Genomic DNA, 24,879 nt, shown 5'->3' with positions numbered 1-24,879 from the left:
GATGATGACATCTTTTATTGTTTTATATAATTACAAAGTTGAGAGTTATGAATTTTATAAGAGAAGTAATTACACAACAAAAGTTGATCATTCTTGAAAATGCAAGCCAAAAGCTTTGAAATTAAATTAATATAATGTTAATTACTTATATATTGCTTTTATATCTTGTGTAATATTTTGTTGGAGCAAGATTCTCGCATTGTACTATGGAGCAAATAGAAGATTTAATTGAAGAGTGGTTAAAATGTATTATTAGCTATTTGTAATAAGAAGTTAGATTTCAATATTAAAAAAAATACCAATAGTCTCATCTATTAGGCTTGTTAGAAATTAAATTAATTAGTTAAGAAATTAAAATTGTTGTTTTAATTTTATATTCTTTCCTTGTATTTAAATTTTTATATTTATATTGTTTTGGATTAGTTTTTGATATTGACATTAATCATTTTTAAAGAGATATAAAGAGAGAAATTTAGAAAAATATAAATTTAAAAAAAAAAATTTATGGCCTACAATGAGCACTTGTGTACGTTGACATACAAGAATACTCTTCCCCTATATTGACCTACAGGAATATTCATTATAAGAGCGCTCCTGTATGTTGACATACGAGAGTGCTCATTACATGTTAAGTTATCTTAACAATAAAAATTAATTGCCATATGATTATGATTTTATTAAAAAGTAAAATAAAAACCAAATAGAATAGCAGAGGTGTTACAATCCGGGCATTATTTTCCTTTCTTTTTCTTTCTAAACCAAACAAGTTAATATTAAAATCTCTTCTTTCTCCTTCGCTTCACTTCCCATTTCTTTTATTAAAATTCCTTCCCTCCTCTCCCTCTAATGAACCAACAAGGGTTGATATTTTTCTAGTTGGGGTTTTTAAGTAAATTAATTTTAAAGGAATTTTGCATTTCAGCGACGCTTAATATTTCTTCATTTCTTTCGTTTTTTTTTTTTTGTAATAGGATAGAAATTCCCCGGGCAGCGACGAGGTAATCAATGTTGGTCATCCTGAATAGACAAGGGTGACTTGTGTCCAGCTCCATGAATTTCGAAGAAGTCATCCACATATAATATCTCATCTGGACGATTTGGTAATTATAGAAAAGGGGAAGTTGCAAACAGATGCGTTTGTTTTGATTTTATCTACGTATGGACGAGTGTATCGTCTTCATTAATTAATTTCAAGAAAGTCAAGCCACGTGCGGTGGAAAAACTCCTCAGCTGATATATATCATCTATGTGTCGTCTGTAACTCTCTCTATTGAAAACACTACTTTTGAAGCATTTATATATGCTTAACTTTTACGCGCAACCTCAACAGAGTCACCACCACGTTGTTTGTGGTAGCTTTGCAACCATACACACAATTTCAGATATTTGAGTGCCTTGGCCAGCAAAAAATATAAAAAAGTCAATATATATATCATATACATATTTAAGCGTCAATTATTGATGTCGACTTATTAATTCCTTCTCGGCAGAAAATAATTCAATTTTCAAGGAGAAATTCATTCCATTACCCACTCCCGGACATGTAAATATTGTATCTAAAAGTAGTCCAGACATAGATAAACATTAACAGGCAACAGAAAATCGAAAGCACTGTTTTCGTTTAAAGCCTGAATTATTTTTCAAATCTGAATTAATCAGCAATAGTCGATATGGTATGGTTCTCAAAAGACGTCAGTACGTATAATTATTCATAAGTAAAATTAATAAGTTCGACTATCGGCAGCAAAATTTCATTAATCCTTGTTCATGACTGGATTAGATACCGGAGGACGAGGATGGCAGCGGGGGGACCACTCCAGGCAGGAGCCAAGTTGAGTGCCCATGACGTCATCATGAGCCTGTCCCTTTACGTCAGTGATCCACGTGGCAGCATTATTGACTCACTCATGCCTCATGGCTCAGAAATTTGCTTTTCTCCCTTATCCCCCCATTCGCAGAGACGGAGCGTGAGCCACACTCACCAGCTTTCGTACGATAAAGTTTCCCATTTCCGTATAAATTGCGGTGCCGCTTCTCCCCGTTGGCATACTTCAGTGCTCTCCTCGCCTCACCTTCCATTCCTCTCTCGTTAACTGCCGTTTCCTTCTATAACATCATTTCGCTTTGGATTTCCTCAATCAAATCTTTCCCAGAAACTCGTCTGAAAAATATCAAAGCCCTTGAACCTCTTTCATGTGAAGCTGAAATCTTGAAGAGAAATGGACAGTAGTGTGCAGCAGAGGACACCGAGTAAAAGAAGCGACAAACTCAAGAGGAAACCCGTCAAGGTAGTGTACATATCCAATCCCATGAAGGTGAAGGTCACTCCGTCGGAGTTCATGTCCTTAGTGCAAGAGCTTACAGGTCAGGACGCCGAATTGCCGGCGGATCTTTCCAGATTCCAGAACCCCGACATCGACGGTGCCCATCAGACGTCGGATTCTGATAATTCGTCGGTCACAAAAAGTACTGGCAGTCATGAAAGTGATCACCCGCTAGTGATGCCTCAAGTGGACCCTATCTTTGATAATTTTGAAGGCCAACTTGGAGGCTCAATGGAGCAGGGATTTGATCCATTTGATCATCATGTCTTCGCCCCTTATCATCAGATGATGGACGACATTTCAGCTTTCTTACCCTCGACTGTATTCTACGAACCTGATCTAGTCGACGAGGAGCCGCGCAGGAATGATGCAGTGTAATCACTAAAATTACCCAGTAAGCTCTCGATTGTTTCCCCCCGGACCAGACCTATTTCTGGGAAATTTGTCACTTTCGGATAATTTATATATTACATGTATTGCCTTTAATTTGTTTATATGTGATGCAACTACTTTGTTTATGTCAGGGAACATGTTTATTAACTGTAGCCTTGCCATTGGCTTTGTTCAATTTGATTTAATGTTGGATTTGGGCGTGATAGAACAGAAATCCCTGACTCTAACTGCTAGGAATGGGCTCTTAGTCTTGATTTCTTGAAGAAGATTGCTAGCCGCAACAGCAATGGAAGGAAACCTATAGCTAATCCTTGTATCAAAAAGTTGTTCTAATCATTATTTAGTTGAATTGAAGATGGCGATCCAGTCAGTTTTGAAAGTATAAAGAGTAAAGTAAAACAAGTGGTTCAAATTGATTGCGCTCCCGATGCATATATATATATATATATATATACACTGGGAGCGCAGACGAATGGGAAGCGTGAAAACGGAGAACTGGATGGGGATTAAGGTTAAAGTCATGGCAGAATCGAAGAGTCTTTGAGGTGTGATTGAACATGCCTTTTGCCTCTGAGGCTCTTCCTTGGTCCTTTTCTGAGTAGGGCCAAATTAACATCTTTAGGCAGCAAGGTGAGGCTTTATTAAGCGAAGAATGTACAGCAAATAATGGTCAGAAATATCACCAGTGTGGTGTTTCCAAATCCATATTTAATTACGACTTGTGATAAGTTTTTGAGAGCTGGCCGGTGTGGGGCTTTCCAGCTTGCTGTGGTATAGAGGGTTTTAAACTTTTAATTAACTACATAAATACTTGACTTTTGTTTCCATTTCCATATATATATATATATATATATGTGTGTGTGTGTGTGTGTTTTTCGGCTGGTTGTGATATTTCCCAGTTGTGATCATAAGAAATTCAGAGCTGAAGTGATTTATATCAACCTCTTGTTCCTTTATATCTGTAGTGGCGGTCTCATCCTGTTCTATTCAAAGCCCAATACTGCTTGCCTATTTTACGCCCAAATAAATGTCAGTGAGCCCTCTTATTTAAGACACGCGAGTTGCAACACTTTCGCTCATTAATTACTACGTGCCTCCGGTTTATAATGAAAAAATTATGTATATATACTATAAAAGTAACTTATTTAAAAATTATAGTTAAATTTATAGGATCTGAGTGTGATTTACAATTGACATGAAAAGACATGATTTCTCCTTAAATCCATTTGAATTTCAGAAAAAAAAATCATTTACTTATAACTTTAACTTTACAATTTATGTCAAGAGGATATTCTTTATTCATAGGTCATATTTTATGTTTTATAAACAATAAATTAAAGTTGTATTTAATATTCAATTATAATGGTAAATTCACAATTTATAAATAAAACTTTTAACTTTATAAATTCTATTTCGTGTTTTATAAATAATAAACTTAAATTTTGTTTATTATTTATTTATAATCATAACTTCATAATTTACAAAGAAAACTTTTTAATTTGCAAATCCTATGTCATATTTTATAAACAGTATACTAAAATTGTATTTATTATTTACTTATGATTGTAACTTTATAATTTACAAGTGAGGCTTCTTAATTTACAAGTTCTATATTGCTTTGTCTTGTACGTTTTTATCATTCATCAATTCGTGTGCTGCTCACTTTCTTATTGGAATTGTTAGGACGAAATTCATGATCCTTCATCATCTTCGCAATCAATTGTGATTGACACCACTTCTCTTTGTTCTTATAATTGCTTGCTTTATAATAATTTCAACCCATAATAACAATTTCAATAGTCTCAACTCATAATACTTAGAATCTTAATTTTTTAATTAAGATTAATAATAGTCCCAACCCGTAATAATAATTTTAGTAATATTTTTTCTTGATTTTTCAAATGAGGCTCCATCAACTATTTTATGCATTTACTCATGGGCAATTTTATAAATTCATATTTGTTTTTAATTTTATATAAGGACCATGGTCCATTATTAAGATTTTAATAATTCAAAGTCTTTAATTTTAATTAATAATTTTATATGATCCTTAATTATCATTTTTTTCAAAAATTTACTGCCATCTATTTATTTTTAATATTTGGGCCCGGCACTATCTTAATTTTGATGGTAACAAGCACTGCAGGGCAACAGAGAATTAATTGATAGTGACCAGATTCCCTTCTAAAATTATATTATATATTATAGATTAAAAAATTTAAATTTAAACCATTAAAATCAATTTTAGATGATGTAGCACCATGGTGCTCACCCAAAATCAAAGCATTGAAGACCGGATCGGTTATTGAACCAATTAAGACATTAATTTAAAAAGTAATGATTGAAATTGTAGTCATACCATAATCAAATTGATAATAAATAAAGCAATTTATAATTAAATTTGTGAATATATGCTAATTAAATGGTTTAATTTACTAATTTAATTAAGTAGATTGACCTGAATTTTCATACTGTGCCTGAAACCCTTATCAAGCAGCCCTTCATGCCATGTTCCAAGAGCCTCGGCAAGCAAAGATTGGAGGGGATGAATGAAGAACTCGTAAACCAGTGGGCTGGGTTCTGAACAACTTGCCGTGAAAGCCAGCTAGCTATAAGGTATCAACATTGAAAACAAACGTTGTCTAGGATCTACTTGCACTTCAAAATTTGTTATAACGACAGTTCTGCAATTTGCAAGCTGTTAAGCCCTCTAATTGCTATTTGATCCCTGACAAAAAAAAACACTTCATATATATTGTGGTCTGTTGATTTTTTGAAGAGCCTGAGCCCTAAAGTATCTGCCTAAATAAATCGTGGCATATGATTAGCGCATATACAGCTTTCATGCATTTCTTGAATGATTTCAGAGTTTCTCGCGGGCTCAAGAAAAAAAAACGAAATTAATTAATTCAGGAGCTTTTTGGCGTCGCGGGTGAAATTAAGTAATCAAACTTCGTTAGAATTGAATGACGCTTAGGTGGACATGGAAAGCTTGCAACTTGGCGGACCTTGTTGACCTTAAGAGTTAGAGGAAGCGACTTTTTCTTCCCCGTCTCTCAAGTTGCTGGTCGTGGGCTTCGATAACTTGTCTTTTCGGATGCTTATGATTTGCAGGACTCCGTGTTGTCGGTTTCTCTCTTAAACAGCTTTATTCAAGTCTCACTGATTTAATGTTCAATGAATCAGGCATGAGATTCTTTCTTCTTTCTTGTTTTTGGGGTTTGCCCCCAAGTGTATAGGCAAGTTGCTGGTGTTGATGTTGTTGTTTTGGCCAGATCACCGCGAACAAGTTGCTGACAGCATGAGAAAAAAAAATTAATAAATGCAGACCGTAGATATACTCATCATTTGAAATACCGATACACAGTACATATATAAGACAATCTGTTGAAACTCCTATCGCACAAGCATCATACTTCAGATTTTTTTTTTTTAAAAAAAGATCTCAACTCTGTTAAATAAAAATTGAGACGAGCAGAATATATAAGCAGATAACAACAACAACAACAACAATAATTATGGACCTTGCCATAATACTGTAAGATTTTCTGTGTGCAGCGTGAGGGCGCTTTTCATATTTGCTATATTTTTTTGGGATATGCACAAGGGAGTTGTACTGTTATGGAAATCTCTCAACTGGGCCAAACAAAAGGGAAACCGGAAAACTTAAATGAACCAGCAAACCAACCGCCACCATTAAACCCTACTAACCGTCCTCTCTCTCTCTCTCTCTCTAAATAGTAGTCACTTTAACTTTTTAAAAAACATAAAAACTACATGTGACACAACTTCATAGCGTCGTACGTGCTTTTGTTTGCGTTACATGCGTAGGGATATTACTCTTCTAGAAAAAAGCTATTGTTTGGCGCTATATGTTCCGTAGCTTTATTTAGAGCTATTCTCTCATATGCTATAACATTAAAAGACACCAGCCTTTCTTAAACGTTTCTTTCTCCATTTCTTGTTTACGGTCTATTTCAATATAAAAAATACGTTTGTTCAATGCTTAAACAACACTGGCTTATAGAATAAATTACGATCATGCGTGTTTAAAATATACAAGAAATTTTGACAAGAGAGTGTATCTGGGTAAGAGAATATGCTTCTATGATTACGAAACGAGAAAAGCGTGGATGAAGTTGACTTTTCCTTTTCTTGTTATATCATCAGTTTTTTTCAGGGCGTGTTGTGCTTGTAAATTCATTCTTCCGTGATGTTTAGTTTGGTGTTTTTGGATCAGTTTTGTTTGTTTTAATTGGTTCTTAGATTTGGTTGATGGCTGTTGTGTGGCCTGCGAACGGGGGGGGGGGAGATCTCTATGATACTGATATCTTCTGGCCAAAAAAATCAATGACATGTCGTAATTAATCGTAGAACAAACTTTATTAGAGGAGGGAAATATCAACCGGCGCTGTTCATAGTTGACGAAACTCGATAACCCGGTCTTCATGCCACAGAACCTGCTGAGATTATGTACATCTGAACCTGGTATTACCATTACAGCCTCTTTTTATTTTTTATTTTTTTAAATAAACAAGGATAAAATAAACCTATATATAACTAAATTGCAGGAACAGTACAGTCAGTTACAACCTCAGTTTTGCCAACGCGGTGTCTTCCTTGGGATTAAAACAATAATTTAAATTACCCATAATTAACAGCATCACATTCATGCATGGTGCGGGACCACTGCCTTAACATCTCCATTTTCTACCCAACGGTCATGTCAATTGACTTTTTCATTTTACTCATCTTATAAATTATTTATAATATATTTTGTTAATATTTAAGAAAATATTAAAATTCATTAATTCTATTTTAAAATTTAATAAATTTTTAATTTTATTTTTATTAAATATATATATTTTAATAATATATTTTCTCTCTTTAATATTTAATTAAAAATAAAAAAATTATAAAAAATTAATAATACGACTTATAAATAAAATTAATTTTTTTTACATTGTAAATAAATCTACAGAAAGTATCTTAAACCTGGCTTCCCTCTTCCGTGCGGAGGAGCGATTCTTCGAAGAAGCGAAACTAGGTCCATTTATCTTGAAGTAGTTTTGGAAGACTACTGCTTTTCTTTTTTTTTGATAAATAAGAAACAAACAAAACAAACAGCAAATGAAAACTAAAACTCCTCCATGAATGAAGGAATAGAGTCACCAGCCACTACGTGAAGACCCATGGGGAGAGATAAGGCACGTTTCGCTAAGGAATCAGCTTCTGAGTTGAATTCCCTTCCAATGCATCTCATATCAACCTGGCAATCTCTTTGAAGTATTTGTTGAATTTCAGCAATAAGCTCTCGGTCTTCATGAAGGTCGTAATTATTGGCTCTTAATAGAGATAGTACTTCATGACAATCACTATGGATTCTTACATGCTTAGTTTTGATATCCCAAGCACGCTTTAGACCCATATAACAAGCCCATAATTCTACCGTCAGATTATCCCCCTTCTCTAAACGAAGCATGAAAGCTTCAATGATATTCCCTTTGGTATCCTTAACTAGACCTCCACAACCCTTAGAATTAGTAGCAGCCGCAAAAGCCCCATCAACATAAACAAAGAGCTCATCAGTAGCTAAGATAGTCATATCCACCTAATTATTAGGACGAATGCCAGCAATAGATGTATTTTGTAAACAACAGTTAGCCACGTTCATGCAGTTAAGGATAACAGTAGCTTGTGCTATGACACTTACTATAGTCGATCTTCGTCCCTCAAAAACTCTCTCATTCCTACTTTTCCATATTGCCCAACACAGAACAACAAACAAATCACACCACTTGAAATTATTAACTGTTACCTGAATCTTGAGATTCATCTTGCACCATTCATGTAAGTCTGTGGTAAAGAAAGCCCGTCTTTGAGAAGGGCGTAATAATTTTATCCACACTTCCTTAGCTTCAGGGCACTGTCTCATCACATGAAGAGTGTCTTCAAACTCCTCAGGACAACAACTACACCACGGTTGAATATCCAAATGACGGTCAAAGCGAGATTTATTAGTAAGGATACGATCATGACTCATGAGCCAAAGGAAGGATCTACACCGCTGAGGCACTCGAAGCTTCCAAATCTTGGCCCACATCTGATCAGGGCAATCATAACTATCTATCAATGAATCATAAGCAGAACGAACTGTAAAAATACCATGCTTCTCAGGTTTCCATCTAACAACTTTCTCATTCGCTTGGTTGGTTATAAGTTCTAACTTTGCTTCAACTTTCTCCCAATTGTTTCTCAAACCTCTCCAGAACTGAGATCCAGGGAGAGTCCTATTCACTTGTGGAATTAGCTCCCTCCCACATTTATATTTACTTCTAATAACTCTAGCCCATAAAGCCTCCTTGTTATGTATAAGGCCCCATCCTGCTTTCATCATAAAGGCTTTATTCTGAAGATGTGCATGTCGTAAACCTAGTCCACCATTTATTTTTGGTTTACACACTTCATCCCACGCTACAAGATGAATCTTTCTCCTTTCCCTTGTTGAGCCCCAGAGAAAACCTCAAGAACATTTATCAATCTCCTCACAAGTACTCACAGGTAGATGAGCAGTTTGCATACAATAAAGAGGAATAGTATTCAACACAGACTTTGTTAAGGTTGTTCGTCCTGCAAAGAAAATAGAAGTTGCCTTCTAACTAGATAGTCACTGTTTCATTTTATCCACCACAAATTGATAAGTATTATTGGTCACACGATTATGATGGAGAGGGACTCCAAGATATTTACCCAAATCCGCCGTACGGTTAAATTCAAGAAGGTCACTAAGCTGCTGTGCTTTATTATGATTCACATTCCTAGAGAAAAACACCCTAGTTTTAGAGTGACTTACCTTTTGTCCGGACATTGCACAGAAACGATCCAGACATTGTCTAATCACCTGTACTTGGTCCAAAGTTGCTTCCGCAAAAATAACCAGATCATCAGCAAAGAAAAGATGGGAGAGAAGAGGACCATCTTTTTTTAAGCGAATGGGTCTCCAATTACCTTTAACAATCTCTTCTTGTATCAGATGAGCAAGCTTTTCAATACATAAAACAAAAAGATAAGGAGAAAGAGGATCTCCTTGACGAAGACCTCTAGTCAGTTTAAATTCTTCTGTTTTACTTCCCTCCCATAAGAGTTGCATCTTAGAAGATCTTACACATTGCTAAATAACCTCAACCAACTTAGTTGGCAAATTAATCTCCTCCAGGCATGAAATAAGAAAATCCCAATTAACTCTGTCATAGGCTTTTTCAAGATCAATCTTAATCGCCATAAAGCCTTTCTTTCCTTTCATATTACGCATAGAATGAATAACTTCCTGAGATATTATGATATTATCCGAGCTAGTTCTTCCTGGAATAAAACCATATTGATTAGGAGCAATAATAGTAGGGAGGAGAGATTTAACTCTATTAGCAATAACCTTAGTCACAACTTTGTAAATAACATTACAAAGGCTGATAGGCCGGAAATCACGAATGGACTCAGGATGTTCCTTCTTAGGAATGAGAATAAGTAACGTCCCATTAATCTTATGGACAAGGGATGGGTTGTTGAAAATACGCTGAACCATATTTATAATAGAGTTACCAATAAACTTCCATTGGCTTTGAAAGAAAAGCCCATTTAAACCATCTGGTCCCGGTGATTTCAAAGGCCCCATACTAAAAAGAGCATTCTTAATTTCCTCATCACAAAAATTACTACCCAACTCATGTAAAGAGCCATTATCAATGCAAGGGAAAGAAATAGAGCAAGGGATGAAATTACCTGTAGTAAGAGCAGAATCTTCATGAAAAAGATTCTTGAAGAAAGACAAAGCTATATTCTTGATTTCCTCATAATCATACGTCCACTCACCATTATCATTTTGAATGGCCTCAATTATATTCCTCTTCCTTCTAGCATTAGCTCTAGCATGAAAGTATTTAGAGTTTCTATCTCCCAAAATAAACCACTCACATTTAGCTTTTTGAGCTGAAAGTAGATTTTCCTGGAGAATAACTTCTTCAAGTTCCTACCAAAGATTCTTCTGAAGACGCTCAAGAGAAGCCTCATTATAGCATGAATTCACTGAGATATTAAGCCCTTCAATTCTATTGAGAAGATGACGTTTTTTTCTACTAATATGTCCAAAAACATCATGACTCCACTGGTTGACTGCATTAGTAAAGTTAGAAACATTAAGACACCAATCTTCATCTGGCAACCAAATCTTATTAACCAAACTCTCAAAATCATCATGAAGGACCCAAGCTGCATTAAATCTAAAAGGACGGTCTTTAATCTTTCTAGCACAACCTTGACTAGTCAAATGAAGTAATAAGGGACGATGATCTGATTTGAAGAAAGGGAGATGAGTAACAACTGCCTCAGGAAAATAATTGTTAAAACTTTCATTACTCAGCACTCTGTCAATCCTACTCTCACTTTCTGCTCGCTTCCACGTGAAGTAAGGACCCTTACATCCCAAATCTGACAGCTCGAGCTCCTCAACCCAAGAACAGAACTCTTTATTAATACTAGCTCCGGTCTGGTGAGAAGATTTTCTATCATGTAAAAAAAGAGTACTATTAAAGTCGCCTCCGATACACCAAGCCCCAGTTATAGAAAAATTAATTCTTCTCAGTTCTATCCAAAGAGCTCTGCGAAGAATGGGGTTAGGACTAGCATATACAGCTGTAATAAATAATTCATTGCTGCCATAACTAAGTTTCGAATGAATAAATTGGTCGTGTTTCTGCAAAATTTCAAACTTCCAAGAAGCATCATTCCATAAAACCCATAAACCACCACTGAATCCTCTAGCATCTACAACTTCAAAATTATGGAAACCCATCGCCTTCGCTAGTCTCTGCGCCCTACTACCACCAGTACGTGTCTCTAGCATGGCAAAAAAATCCACAGAATGTTTTTTTGAAATTTCCTTAACCAGCCCAGGAAATGATTTTGAACCTGTTCCTCTACTATTCCAGAAGACAAAATTCATCAAGACATATTTGAAAAGGAACGAGCTTCAATGCTCAATAAATTATTCCCCTCGTTAGAGCCCTCATCATGGTTTTTATCTTCATGCATGACAACTTCTGAAATCGCGTCTATCTCATTAGCCATAACAACTTTGCTTCCTTTACTTTTGAAAATAGTCTCATCTTTCGTCTTATTCACATAAATCACCTCTTTGTGAGCTTTAGAAAAAATTTCTTTATTTGGGCCCACATGCATCACCATTTGATTGAAATTATTTTCTCCCATTTCTTGAAGCCCATTATCTAATACTTTAAAAGTATTTGAAGTTTTCAAGTCCAAACTGCAATTACCTCTAATCTTCATCACGTGAGATCTGGTTCGGTCAGCAGGGGGAATATGTTCTTTTCCTTTGACTTTCCCAATTGTTGATCCCTTACGTTTTCTCCGACTGGGACCCACTCTGAGTGATTCTTTAATATATTCTCCTTGCTGAAAATCCGGTTTCCTGCTGCCTTCTGATTCTGTCCGCCATGATCGCCTCTTTTACGTTCACCGGTTGCAAATTGCACTCCCTTTTTTTCGCCTCCTCCTCTCTCCATATCCTTCAATCTCGCATCTCCATCATATAATCCCTTCAAATCCGCACTACCATATCTCCAGCGTAACTGACGCTTAATCAGCATCTCCGGTCCGTATCTGTCTTCAGCCACCGTGTTTTCCATCTCTCTAATTTTTTCCTTTACCGGCACTGCATTACTTACAGGGACCTCCTCAGAAATAGCCCGAAACTCATCCCTTTCCTCGCTGGTATACGCTTTCTGATCCGCTTCCCTGCTCTTTTCAACTGTATCAGTATTCCCTAGCTTTGAAGGAATAATTTTCTCTGGGCAAACATCCTTATGATGACCATATTTACCGCAATGAAAACACACTAGGTGCAATCCTTCATATCCTATTTTTATATCCTCATCGAAATGCATAAATGAAGGGAGTAAAGGCTGGCTTAAGTCTAACTCAACACAGATTCGTGCAAAGGCCCCCATATCTGAAATAGAGGTTGATAAATCTATCTTCAAGGTCCTTCCAACCATGTTTCCAATACGTCTCAGTGATTCCACATTATATAACTCAACCGGTAAATCCATTATTCTGATCCAAGCTGCAATCCTCCTCTGGGTATCCACTTTTCAGGGATTAAAATTTGGTCGCCACTTCTATACTAGGAGGTAATGGTCATCTATCATCCACGGACCTTCTTGATAAGCATAATCGAGATCTTCTTGCTTTGTGAAAGAAACAATAAAATACCCATTACTGAGCGGTGTAATTCTCATTGGTTCTTGAATTTTCCACATTCTAACCAACCTTGGCCTAAGATATCTTAATGGGATAGTTTTACCCATTAATTTAACAATTAAAGAATTTAACTAAGGACGACACCACTGCTCATACTCTGCCTGCGTGAACTTCAATTCTGGTTTCCTATCATACACATCCTCCAGAACCTGGCAATCTTCATCAGATAACTCACCATGCTGCTTCTTCTCCTGATCATTACATTTGGCAAAGTATCCTTTCCAACCCTTCAAAAGATCTTCATTGTGCTTGCTACATGATAAAAACCAGAGGAATTCAAACTGAGTAAAGACTCCCTATACGACTTAGGAGCTTTAGCTTGGACCATCTCTTTCTCCTTACCAATCGAATCCTTATTCGCCATGAAAACAAACTGTGGATCACCAGTTTGTGACCCACCAGTTTTATCTCCGCCATCCTTCTCGTTTCCACAGCCGCTAGCACCTCCCTCACCGCCTCCGGACTCTCCAGGATTACCATGCACTTCACTCTCCATTCTCTCCCTTCAGCTCTCTCTGGTCCCTTCTTTCTTCACATATGTAAGACTACTGCTTTTCTTCAAATAAAGTGACAGCGTGGATTGAGCTTACCAATTTTCACCATAGAAATTAAAATTGCCAAGATTTGATGTTATTTTCAATTTTTATATTTTAATAAATTTAAAGTTTAAGTAAAAAGTATAAATTAAAATATTTACATTAAAATTTAAAATGTTTGAGATATTTAGAAAAAATTACATAAAGATATTGTAGAGAAAATTTATTTATTAAGAAATCTTGTGAAATTTAAAAACTACAATTAGGCTCTTGGAGTCTGAATATAATTTAAAATTTAAAAAAAAAGATAATAATATCCTTATTAAAGATATATATATTATGTTAGTCAAATAATTTATAACTATAATTTTAATTTTTTATAATTATAATTTCACATATTCAATAATAAAAAGTTATAAAATAATTATTTGATTAATGTAATATATGTTTAATATAGGTATTACTATTTTTATAATCTAATTTTAAATTATATTTAAGTCTTAAATAGTTTGATTGTAGTTTTTAAATTTTGTAAGATTTTTTTATAAATAAATTTTTTTTTTGGGATCGTGTGCGTAATTTTTCCAAATATATTTGAATGATCCCAATCCCACCAGCATAACCATCATGGCACTCGCCACCGTAACCGTTGGTGCTGATCCGATGAGCGTGATGACACCTGCAGCCTTTAAAATTGTCGAGCTGATTTGACCGAAGGGTGACTAGTTAGGGTGTACTTTGGTCTGTCACATTAAATCTTTGTGATTAAATTAGTGATAAATAAATTTATTAAAATTATATATATATTTTTTATAAAATTTTATTTTAACAAATATAAAAATAAAAAATAAAAAAATTTAAATTTAGTTGATTTAAGTCTCATCAGATGTGATGGACATTATGATGCTCATTTTATAATGAGTACAAGACAATTCAGATTTAGTGTTAAATTTTTTATAATTTTTATATTAATAAGCATAATATTTAAAAATATTTAAAATTAATTTAAATAAATAGAAAAAAACCATTTCAGAGAAAAATAAGGGGCTTAAATTGAGCCACGCATGATCAACATGCCATTATGAATACTAAATATGGACGCGTTTGCAAAGCAGTTGCATGTTGTATCATTGTTTTGAAATCAAATCGGACTGAATGGTAAGATTGATCAGACGGTCGACCGATTTAATTTTCAGTCTAATTTAAAAAAAATTATTTTAAAAGTTGAGCCGATTTGAGCCATTTCGAACCGTCAGTTGGACAAAAATTAGAATCAAGCCGGGAATCGAATTCGATTTTCAAAAATCAGAGTTGTAGAGTGTTAATTTTTTTTTATTTTTATCAATTTTTTTTTAAAAAAAATGACTAATTTTTAATCATTTAATATTATGTTGTATCATATGGATTGTTAAGTGATGATAAACTTAAAATATTTAATTTTTTAAGTTAAATAGCAATTTTATATGTATTTCTTATATTTAAATTATTATATACATATATAATTTTTTTAATTTAATTATTACGTCATCGATTGGACTATTGGTCCAAAACCGGTTGAACCATGTGAACCTGTGGAACTGCTGACTTTTTTGATTTAATGTTGGTCCGATTTTAAAAATACTGCGTACCATTGTATGTCAATAGGAAGACAAACAACATGGAGATTCAGTTATAATAGAGCAGCTGATAATTTGGGCCAAGCCTGACGGGCCATCCCGAACTCGCCCCAAAAATTTAGGGCCAAGTTCAAAAAAAAAAATATTATTTTTTTATTGTTCGGGCCTATTCGGACGACCCGAATAGGCCCCGAATAGGCCCGAGGAATAAAGGGCCAAGCCCGATCAGGTTTGAGCTTGGCCCGAATATCCGAATAAAAAAATAATTTTTTTAAAAAATATATAAAATGTGATAAATATTAATTAATTTTTTAATTTTTATATCATTTTATACCAAAATACTATATATATAAGTGTTTTAATGTAGTCATTTTTTAAAAAAATTAAAATAATTATATTTCATATTTTATTATTTTTAATCAATAAAATATCTCAAAATATCTATTTTAAATATATTTTAATATTAATTTTAATATTTTAAGACCCAGTTTTGGGAAAAAAAATTTTGAGTCCTATAAATCATTTGCATGTAAAAAAATAATTTTATATTTTTTTATAAACTAAGAGAATTAATTTTAAGTAAAAATAAAATTGAAAATAATTTAAAAAAATAAAATTTAGGCATGTACGAATTTTCAACCTCTACTACTAGATAAACATAATAAATAGAATAATATTCTTGAATAATTACTTGATTATTGTCCATGCTAGATTTGGTTAAAAATTAAGAGTAAATTAGAGTAAGAATTCCTTTTATATAAGAGTTAAACAATATAAAAAGTTAAAGAAAAATAATTTCACAAAAATAATATTTTACTCATAATTAAATAATTTTTTTATATAATATAATGATGGCAATTTTTTTATATTCATAAAAATAAAAAGTATAATTTACCTAAAAGTTATTAAAAACTTTGAACTAATCGAAATAATAATTTTAAGTTAGTAGTCTAACTGTGATTGAATTGGGATCAGCTTAATCATAATTAAAATAATATAATTTAATTAAAATATATAAAATATTTATATATGACTATGATAAGAGCAATATTTAAACAATTAAGACATTAATTTACAAGTAAAGGAAATATTCATGAATAAATTATACATAATACAACAAAATAATAACAGAGCTACTTAAATACAAAGTTGATAAATTATTTTTATTTTATTCTTTTAAAATTAAAATAATATTTTACGATTGATAGAATTATTTAAAAATTAAAATTGGTTCAAAAATACAGAAAAAATATTTTTAAAAAGTTTCGGGTATTCGAGCTAGCCCGAATAAGCCCGAAGCCCGAAGGTGTTAGGGTTGGGCTTGGCTATATGGACTTTTTAGAAGGGGTAGGATGCTTTAAGCCCGATCCAAATAAACCCGACCCGAATTGAACCTGGCTCGAATAAGCTCGACCCGCCCGAATTACTGACTCTAGTTATAATTATGACTTTAAAAGGTGTTTTTATCATTAAATTATAAATTCAAGATGATGTTTGATTCAAAATTTATTTTAATATAATATTTTCATTTAATTATTAAAAATAATATAATATCACCTTTATTATTAAAAAAATTAATTTTAATTATTATTATTTTTAATTTTTTTAAATTTTAATTGTTAGTTAATCAAAAATTATAATAAAAAATAAAAAATTGCAGAAAATGACAAGAACGTTACAAAAAATAATTTCAAAAATTACAAAAGAGTACCAAACAAATTTTCTTAATCACTTGTTGTAATGTTTTCAATTAACAATCAAAATTAATATTTGTTAATAGTAGGGGCAGTACTATGCTGTTTTACAATATTGAAAGGGAACATTATATAAAAAATAATATGTTTAGAGTCCCATATATTCTTACACGAATAATTTGGAACAAATTTATTATTTAACTCTATAATTATAGACAAAAATATTTACAACCTAATTTTATCGTGTGGGGTCAATTATATTCTGTTTGAATAACAACATTTCAAATATAAAAATAAAGTTGCGTGCTTTAAAGAAAAATAAAGGAATCATAAATGTATTTGCTTTAAATTACCCTCTCGAGAGGAAAACAAAGATACATTAATATAGATGTTGTGTTGATAAATTTATGATATTCTTGTTGTTCATCATAAAATAAAATTTAAAATTTAAAATTTAAAATTAAAATAATTATAGTTTTATAAGAATAAAAATTTTATTAATATGCAAATTATTTTAAGATGCCTATATTTTTGGATACTAAAAGAAAGAATCATCACCAGAGCATTGGAAGTGTTTAGTCTTCACAATACTTCGAAACTTCGAATATTTCCAACAATACATGCAGATAATCATGATTCCGGGGCATTGATTACATGGGCTAGGTGCCTAGCTAAGCGAGTCACGGTGAAAATGAATTTACTTAATTTACCTTTTATTTAAAATAAGAAATAAATAATGAGAGAAAACGAAAGGGGTAAAGTAACATAATTTTTTTTTATTTTAACTTTTTCCCATCTAAGAGGAAATTAGGAAGAGCAAGAATGAAAATGTCATTTTTTTTTATTTTCTTTCCATAATTTTTTCTCTCTAAAGTATTATTTGATTGGGGGAGAGTGGAGGAAAAATTTTCCTCTTCCTTCACCTTACCAAACAAGCCCCTTCTCCTTCTCCTTCTCCTTGCTCTCCTCTCCTTCTCTCCAAAATCTGTCCTCTAAAATTGGGGGAACCCTCCCTTTCCTGCCCTCTCTCCTCACCCTCCCCTCACCTTTCCTCCTTTCTCTTTTTTTTTTTTTTTAAATCAAACAAGACCTAAATAAAACGTAAGAGAAATTAGGGGAAAAAAAAAAGCAGCTGGAACATTTGGGGAGCGCAAATAGCATATAGGGTAAAATAGTTGTATGAAAGCTTGAGAATTTCATGATGGCAATGTCAAGGCATCGTGAAAAAGTTTGGAGGCTTAGAATAAAATTACTTATGAAACCTATTATTATTATTATTATTTATATATCTTTGCATCACTTTTCTAGTTTTTTAATTGTAAAATCAAATATTTAAATTTTGTGATAAAATAATTCTAATATTTTACTTTTAATATGAAATCTAGCTAATTCATCTAATTTGTTTTTGTAACATGGTTGTTCTAAAATTAAATTTAAGCAATTTTGAATTTAAAAAATTTCTTTTAATAGTAGTAATTGTTAGTGGTATTATCTTTTTTTTTTTTGTTTTGAGGAAAAGGAAATTATATTAGTAAAGAAAAAAAAACACAAAATAAAATGGTCAGGGTTTAACACTAATGTAAGAAGGAGAATAAAATGATAAAACATGGTCAGAGGCATCATCAACAAATACTTCCTAAGCAATATATGTATTCAAAAGAGTTTAATCTTTTAATATAGTATATACAGGTTATCCTTCTGATTAGAGAATGGTTAATTGATATTCAGAATGAAAATTATAGCACAGTGAAATGTGGAGTAACAAATTTTTGATGAGAAGATATAATTAATATTAATGTTTGATGTAAAATTAATGATCGGTTATATAAGGTATGAACAAGAAATAAATTCTTGACAAAAATATTTAATTACCATCAATATTCAGCGGGAAAAATAGTGACTGGCTATGTAGGTATAAATGAAATTTTATTTTGAAGGCCAAGGCTATGGCCGCCCTGAGCAACGTTGGGTGATTAATGTGTGATGGAGTGTGGAGGCAGCTGCTCCGTGTGAATTCCATCCATGACAGAATAGTATTAATGCGGAGAAAGTAACAGATTCCATTCAGACGACCTTATAAATATGCTTTGCTTCTCACATATAGTTGATAAGCATCCCAAGATAGCAATAGCTTTGTGGCAGCACCACTGATTCAGAATAACTTTCTTGTTTCGGTCTTCAATGTCAGCACATAACGTTATGCTCTAGTTGTCTTCACTGCTTCTGGATTTACTGTTAGTACATCCACTAGCCACAGCCTCGTCCTCACACTCCTGGGCCACTGCTGCTATGCACATAATAGCAGAGCCAGCACCATCCATGGGTCAACTAATCACCCACGCCACAAACAGATCCAATACATAAGCATCACAATCTCACCGTCAATCAGCGGCCAAGCCTGCGACTGCTCCACACGATGTTCCCCAACTGGCCGATAATACTTCACATTGCGAGAGAAAAAAAATCCCAGAATTTATGACAACATGGGACGGCAAGACTCAAGGCATCGTGCTCACTTCTCATAAATCACCCTCATACACTTATCATGTACATCTACGTCTTCGTATAATAATAAGTTACATCAGCTATAAATATTGCAATTGATGATTCTTTTAACCCCATGCACCACATTAAACCTACATTAATTATATAACACGTAGAATCTTGCGCCGCGGGCACGATTAAGTACCCCGCTTGCCACTGTCCTCACAAATTCTCCTATGAAAGGCTGTGATACATGCAAACATTCAACCTTGGATACAGATGCATTGTATAATCGTCCAATAACTCGGACGTATTTCTAGCAGAATAATATTCAGCAACATGATCAATAATATTACTAGAGAACAATATTTTCCATGTAATTAAAATTCTATTAACATTTTGACAACTTCGACTGGATGAAACACTAGGATTCATCTAGAGTGCTACAAAGTTATCCTGAAATTGGTCACATGCCCACAAAAAGAAATAGAGGACGTCAGAGAACCTAAATTCCCACTAACAACGCAGTACTTTAACCTTGAACAAAGATAGAGCCTGCACAGAGAGGAAAGCACTCCAATCAACTGCGGGCAACTGCTAAATTCATCAACTTTCGTGAAGAGATGAATCTGTCAATATTACACGGTTCTCATCCTCCTTTGTGGAACTCATCCCCTGATCTTCATGCCATCTGACAAAGCCTTCCTTAAGAGCGCTTCTCATCCATTGATCTCGGCAAGAATGGACAGCTTCAGGGATGGTTAGCCAAATTCTCTTGCGAGTGCTTTGTTCAGGCCAAACCTGGAGTTCCTCTTTCACAAGCAAAGCAAACATAGCAGCTTTGCATAAACCCTCAGGACAGCACTCGTCTTGCAGGGTCTTACTCTTGAATTCATAATACCCCAGGAATTCCTGAAAGAAAGACTAATCTTCAACTATCACTGAGAGGAAGGTACTAGCGTTCACAGTTGACCCAAAAACAATGTAATCCTCTTCCCCCGACATTTTGAAGGAGAAAAAAAAACGCATCAAATTAAAAATCCTGGCAATAACCAGAGGGCAAGAGGAAACGATAAAAAAAAGAAACAGAAACTAATCACATGCCAACTATTTCCACGGTTTATCAGTGGACAAATGCCACTCGTCTAAAATTAGTTTTAGCAGTTAAGGCAATGAAAATCAAGGGCATCAAGGGATGCAACTTTTCAAATTCATACAACTTAATAAGCCTACTTATTTATTGGCAGTGAAATGCAGACACTTTAAATAGAAGTTAGTCCGTCTCTGACACAAGGGGGGAATACAACCAAACATGATTTGAATTTGACACATCGCATAGAACTTGGACTCCAGATTTTATCATGTGATGGTCTTCTTTTCAGTGATTCTTAGTTTCATTGAAATGGACATTAAGAAACAGTGCTTCACAATTTCCAGAAGATTTCACATGGAACCACTTGATTAACAATCTACCATTCTAATTTCAATTATTGACCACTTTGACTTATGGAACAAGAAAATCTGGTTTCTAGGAGTTAAAACATATCCAGCACATAACCTGAGAAGAGTGATCTTCTTATGAGGTGTGAGGAAATAATCATCCTTGGATTGAGATTAATGCAAAATCCATTAATGTGAAAATAAGGGAAACCATTTATGACAACTTATTATTCTCGATCATCCATTTGTGATTTAAGGATTATCTCACTCCCTAGTCCCTACACAATTTGGTCCCTGACCCATATCTGAGACACTTAAAAGTCACATCATCAGCAGAGGCCTCAAGCATTCCCATGATAGCCTCCATGTGTCTGAGTCGTGATGTTTTAAACAAAATTAGCAAACTTGTGCCTTATCATTATCTTTGAAAATAGAATTATAATATTCACAAGCGGTTAAGAGATCATGATGGTATCATATTCATGTCATGAATGTGCAAGAAAGTACACAAACTCACACACAAGAGTGGTACATCAAAAATTCATTCAGCATCTGACCTCACTGACGATAAAAAAAATCCACATGGTACAATAAATAATACAGAAGAATTAAAAATCATTTATCCTTACCAATAGTTCTCCTCGAACTCCAGCCTCTTCTGCAGCTTCTCGAACTGCAGCCTCCTCAACAGTCTCATCATTTTCCCATCCCCCCTTCATAATGGAAACGATGTGAGTATCATAATGAGTGCCACTAGAACTCAATTACCTAGGAAAGCTGCATAAGTCTGTGCAATAAAGTAGTGAATACAGTTGCAGCATAAGCTACTCTGCTAGCAATTGATTTTGATTTGGAAATGGAAGTCAATCATAATGAATATCAAAGCATATATTAATCCCTCACATACCTTTGGAAACACAAGACCACGTCCACTAGCTGAGCTGATCATCAAGACCTCCAAAATATTTTTAGATGCACCATCACTTCTTTTGGAAGGACTTCTATACTTAAAGGGAATGCACCTGTCAATCATTTCATAGATCAGAATTAATCGTGCTTCTGAGATTTTGAAGGCCCGTCAGCTCAGCTCAGAATTTCACAATATAAAATCCATGTCATTATTAGCAGTTCTGCAAATGGATAGAGACTAAAGAATACCCCATCTCAGGATTAATGTTTCATAAGTGTGTTCGAGGAATAAATCTGTCTGATCTCACCTCGAAACTGCTAGTTAAAGTTATCACCGATCTCATAATTACGGTGCCTCACGTGAATACCTTGTTTTTTAACAAGCATTAAACTAAGAAGGACCATAATAACTTTCCCATGATTTAAAATTTATTTAAACATGTAATAGATGGAAGCTGTAAGCTAAAGTATTAGGTTCCTGTATAACACATGCAACTAGGCAACAAGAGTACCTCTCGTTCCCTTGTCAATCCACAACACTGAACCAACCAATCAAATATTTCCTGATATCATCATGCCAACATGACTGTCGAGTAAACATATGTATACCAGCTTCGAAAATCTATCGTCCCTTCAGAGATATTGTCGGGGAAGAAACTGACACGGAAATTTTAATAAACTCAATGGGATCTCTTAAAATCATTGATCATTTTCTTCTCAACGCTGCATTTCTTGTGGGAGGACACTTATACTAAGCAAGTCCAAGAGGAAAAAATGCGGTTGAATTTCTGGAAAGGATTGAGCAACAAGCAGACAATGATGTGGTGGATATGCGGAAGAAAAAGGCAAGAGAAGAGCAGTACAAAAACGCCCGCAGAGAAGATTCTTAGAAAAGAGGCAAGTACCCAGCAATAAGGCGGCAACCGTCCTCATAACGTTGCCGCTGACGACCTGTACGAGCCACCAATTCAGACATTTCTGGATTTGGATATTCGTTCCTACCACAACACTAAATCCCCCCGATTCCAAAACAATAACGTGAAAACCCAAACTGAATGATGGTCTTCACACCATTTGGAATCGAACCCAAATTCATATAAGATGTTTTTTCCCCCTTTAATCCGATACCGCATTTCCTGCAGTCGCTGCCACTTCTCGTTCACAAAGCCACGTTCTCGAAAACCAGAAACACCATGCAATAGCAGGACACCACCGAAGGGGTGGGGGTGGGGGATGCTGTAACCCCAAACTCTGTTTCCGAGACACGAACAGAAGAAGGGGCAGGAGTGGGAGGGAGCAATGAACGAGAAATGGAGAGGCGATGCATTTATGGTTACATTAACACTTTAGGTGGGAAGAAGGTCACAAATCGACAAATGTGAATGTGCTGGTCGGTTTGGATTGTTCAGAGTCAGTGACCAACGCCTTTCTTTCAGTAGCCCACAGCACCGCCCCGCGTTCTTTTTTCCTTTTATTTTTTTTCTTGGGGCCCATTCTAACCATTCTCACTATTTCGTTTGTGTTTGAATTGAAGAATTCACAACTTAATTGAGATTAATAAATTAAAATTAAAAAAATTATAATTTTAATTGATTTATATTTAAATATTTTTTAAAAATTCAGTTAAACAAATTAAAATTTTTTAAGCTGATTTAATTTAAAAGTAAGTTAAAGTATAATAATAAAAATGGACGTAAATTTTTTTATATATATTTTTGTGACCAATATGATTTTTTAGGGAAAAAAATTAAAACTACCATTTTTTAAAAAAAATTAGATTACAGATATGACATACATTGATAAATTAAAATTTTAATTTTTAAAAAGGTAGAATTGAATGATAAAATTTTTTTAATTTATCTCTATTAAAAAAAAGTAACTATACTAAGAAGAGAGGGATTAAATTTTTGTGACTCATTTTGATATTTTTTAAAAAAAATAAATTTTAAAAAAAAATTATGAACTAATAAATTAATAAAATACGGGTCTTGACAGATTGGCCTTTTCTTTCTCTTCCTTTTTCTCCCTCTTCTCATCTTATCTTTCATATTGTCGTCCATAATAGCACATCACATGTCACCTCTTTCCTTGTCATCTCATGGATCCATCCCTCAGTCCTCTCACCTTGATCTCTTGCTAGCAACCCCAAGTCACCAATTCGTGCGAAGGATATGGCATCTGCACCCAAGTCATTTGCATGTGATCCTGATCAATTGAAGAGAGGATATTAAGCAGATTCTTAAAAGATGAAGAACCTTTGATTCTAAATTTGTCAGCAGCGTGGGCTAAGTTTGTGAGTGGTGAGCAAGTCGAACAAATATTAGTTTTGTATTAGGAGGAGAGAAGAAGGAAACATGTGAAAGAGACAGAAAATTTGCAAAAGGTGAAGGCAAGAAGGAGTTGAAGATAAGCCGGAGAGAGAAATCGAACGCTCAGCTCCCTCAGATATCTTCAAGAAAAATGCTCATTTGAGATCCAACGCTTGTTGAAATTTTTTTTAATCCAAACAAGAAATAAATTTTTTATCCTTCAACTGAAAGTTGGGCCACCCCAACCTCAATTAAGAGGTATTCGAAACATGCACCCCATTTCGTTGCCTAACATTCTCCATTGTACACGTTGATTTTTTCAATGTTTTAAATTTTTTATTAAAAAAGAACCTGATATCAAATCCTAATCCATGAATTTTTATCTGTTGAAATAATGGGTTAAGCACAAATTTAAAATCAAATATACCTCTTAATCCAAACATAACATCAGTTCGGTTGCTGACAACTCAAACCAGGTCAACGTCAAGTTGAAATTTTGGTGTTGCCATGTCCCCATTATTGACCGCTCTCTGTTAATGGAGTCCTGTTTTCCCCTCATCCCCAACCGCCCCTCCATCATTATGGCATTATCTTCACACATTTCCTTTTTTTGTTTGTTTTGTTTTGTTTTTTTTTTTAATTGCTTTTATTAATTTTCTATGCCCTAATTCCCAAAAAGGATGACAATGATCAATATTTATATATTTAGTGTATATATATATATAATACATTTTGTTTAATCAAATCAAATCATGTGGACTTTAATGTATTAATAGTGATAACAATAATAAAAATTTGTTATAAAGAATTTATAAAAAGACACACACATATTTTGATTT

General features: G+C 33.9%; 3 protein-coding genes across 4 annotated transcripts; 1 reads left to right on the top strand and 2 right to left on the bottom strand.

Moving 5' to 3' along the window:
- The first annotated feature begins 1,967 nt into the window (after nt 1–1,967).
- Nucleotides 1,968–2,892, top strand: LOC129300760 (uncharacterized). Its single transcript, XM_054939346.1, has 2 exons — nt 1,968–2,718; nt 2,849–2,892. Exon 1 carries the CDS (start codon nt 2,220–2,222, stop codon nt 2,700–2,702), a length of 483 nt encoding a protein of 160 aa, XP_054795321.1. The 5' UTR covers nt 1,968–2,219; the 3' UTR covers nt 2,703–2,718; nt 2,849–2,892.
- Nucleotides 2,893–12,058: 9,166 nt separating this feature from the next.
- On the bottom strand, nt 12,059–12,841 carry LOC129300758 (uncharacterized). The gene has a single exon (XM_054939343.1). It carries the CDS (start codon nt 12,839–12,841, stop codon nt 12,059–12,061), a length of 783 nt encoding a protein of 260 aa, XP_054795318.1.
- Nucleotides 12,842–19,729: 6,888 nt separating this feature from the next.
- On the bottom strand, nt 19,730–23,104 carry LOC129300759 (nudix hydrolase 16, mitochondrial-like). 2 transcript variants are annotated; one of them, XM_054939344.1, is made up of 4 exons: nt 22,637–23,104; nt 21,730–21,844; nt 21,452–21,535; nt 19,730–20,306 (listed from the first exon to the last, which is right to left on the bottom strand). In XM_054939344.1, the coding sequence occupies exons 1-4, from the start codon at nt 22,705–22,707 to the stop codon at nt 19,989–19,991; spliced, it is 588 nt and encodes a 195-aa protein (XP_054795319.1). In that variant the 5' UTR covers nt 22,708–23,104; the 3' UTR covers nt 19,730–19,988. The 2 variants fall into 2 exon arrangements, with proteins under 2 accessions (XP_054795319.1, XP_054795320.1); XM_054939345.1 differs by having other exon boundaries at nt 19,730–20,294; nt 22,637–23,097.
- Nucleotides 23,105–24,879: the final 1,775 nt, after the last annotated feature.

The sequence above is a fragment of the Prosopis cineraria genome, unplaced genomic scaffold (genome assembly GCF_029017545.1).
Source record: "Prosopis cineraria cultivar Desert tree isolate PC_DT_omini unplaced genomic scaffold, ASM2901754v1 PC1737, whole genome shotgun sequence".
NCBI lineage: Eukaryota > Viridiplantae > Streptophyta > Magnoliopsida > Fabales > Fabaceae > Prosopis > Prosopis cineraria.
The sequence above is the reverse complement of the archived record's forward strand: the minus strand, read 5'-3'. Positions and strand labels throughout refer to the sequence as shown.

What these genes read in the sequence shown, in the direction of transcription:
- LOC129300758 (XM_054939343.1), bottom strand. Translation starts at nt 12,841, where the DNA reads ATGGATTTACCGGTTGAGTTATATAATGTGGAATCACTGAGACGTATT.
- LOC129300759 (XM_054939344.1), bottom strand. Translation starts at nt 22,707, where the DNA reads ATGTCTGAATTGGTGGCTCGTACAGGTCGTCAGCGGCAACGTTATGAG. An exon ending in GGTTGCCGCCTTATTGCTGG is followed by an intron (nt 21,845 to 22,636) that starts GTACTTGCCTCT and finishes AATGATTGACAG; the next exon opens with GTGCATTCCCTTTAAGTATA. An exon ending in GTGGTCTTGTGTTTCCAAAG is followed by an intron (nt 21,536 to 21,729) that starts GTATGTGAGGGA and finishes TCCATTATGAAG; the next exon opens with GGGGGATGGGAAAATGATGA.
- LOC129300760 (XM_054939346.1), top strand. Translation starts at nt 2,220, where the DNA reads ATGGACAGTAGTGTGCAGCAGAGGACACCGAGTAAAAGAAGCGACAAA.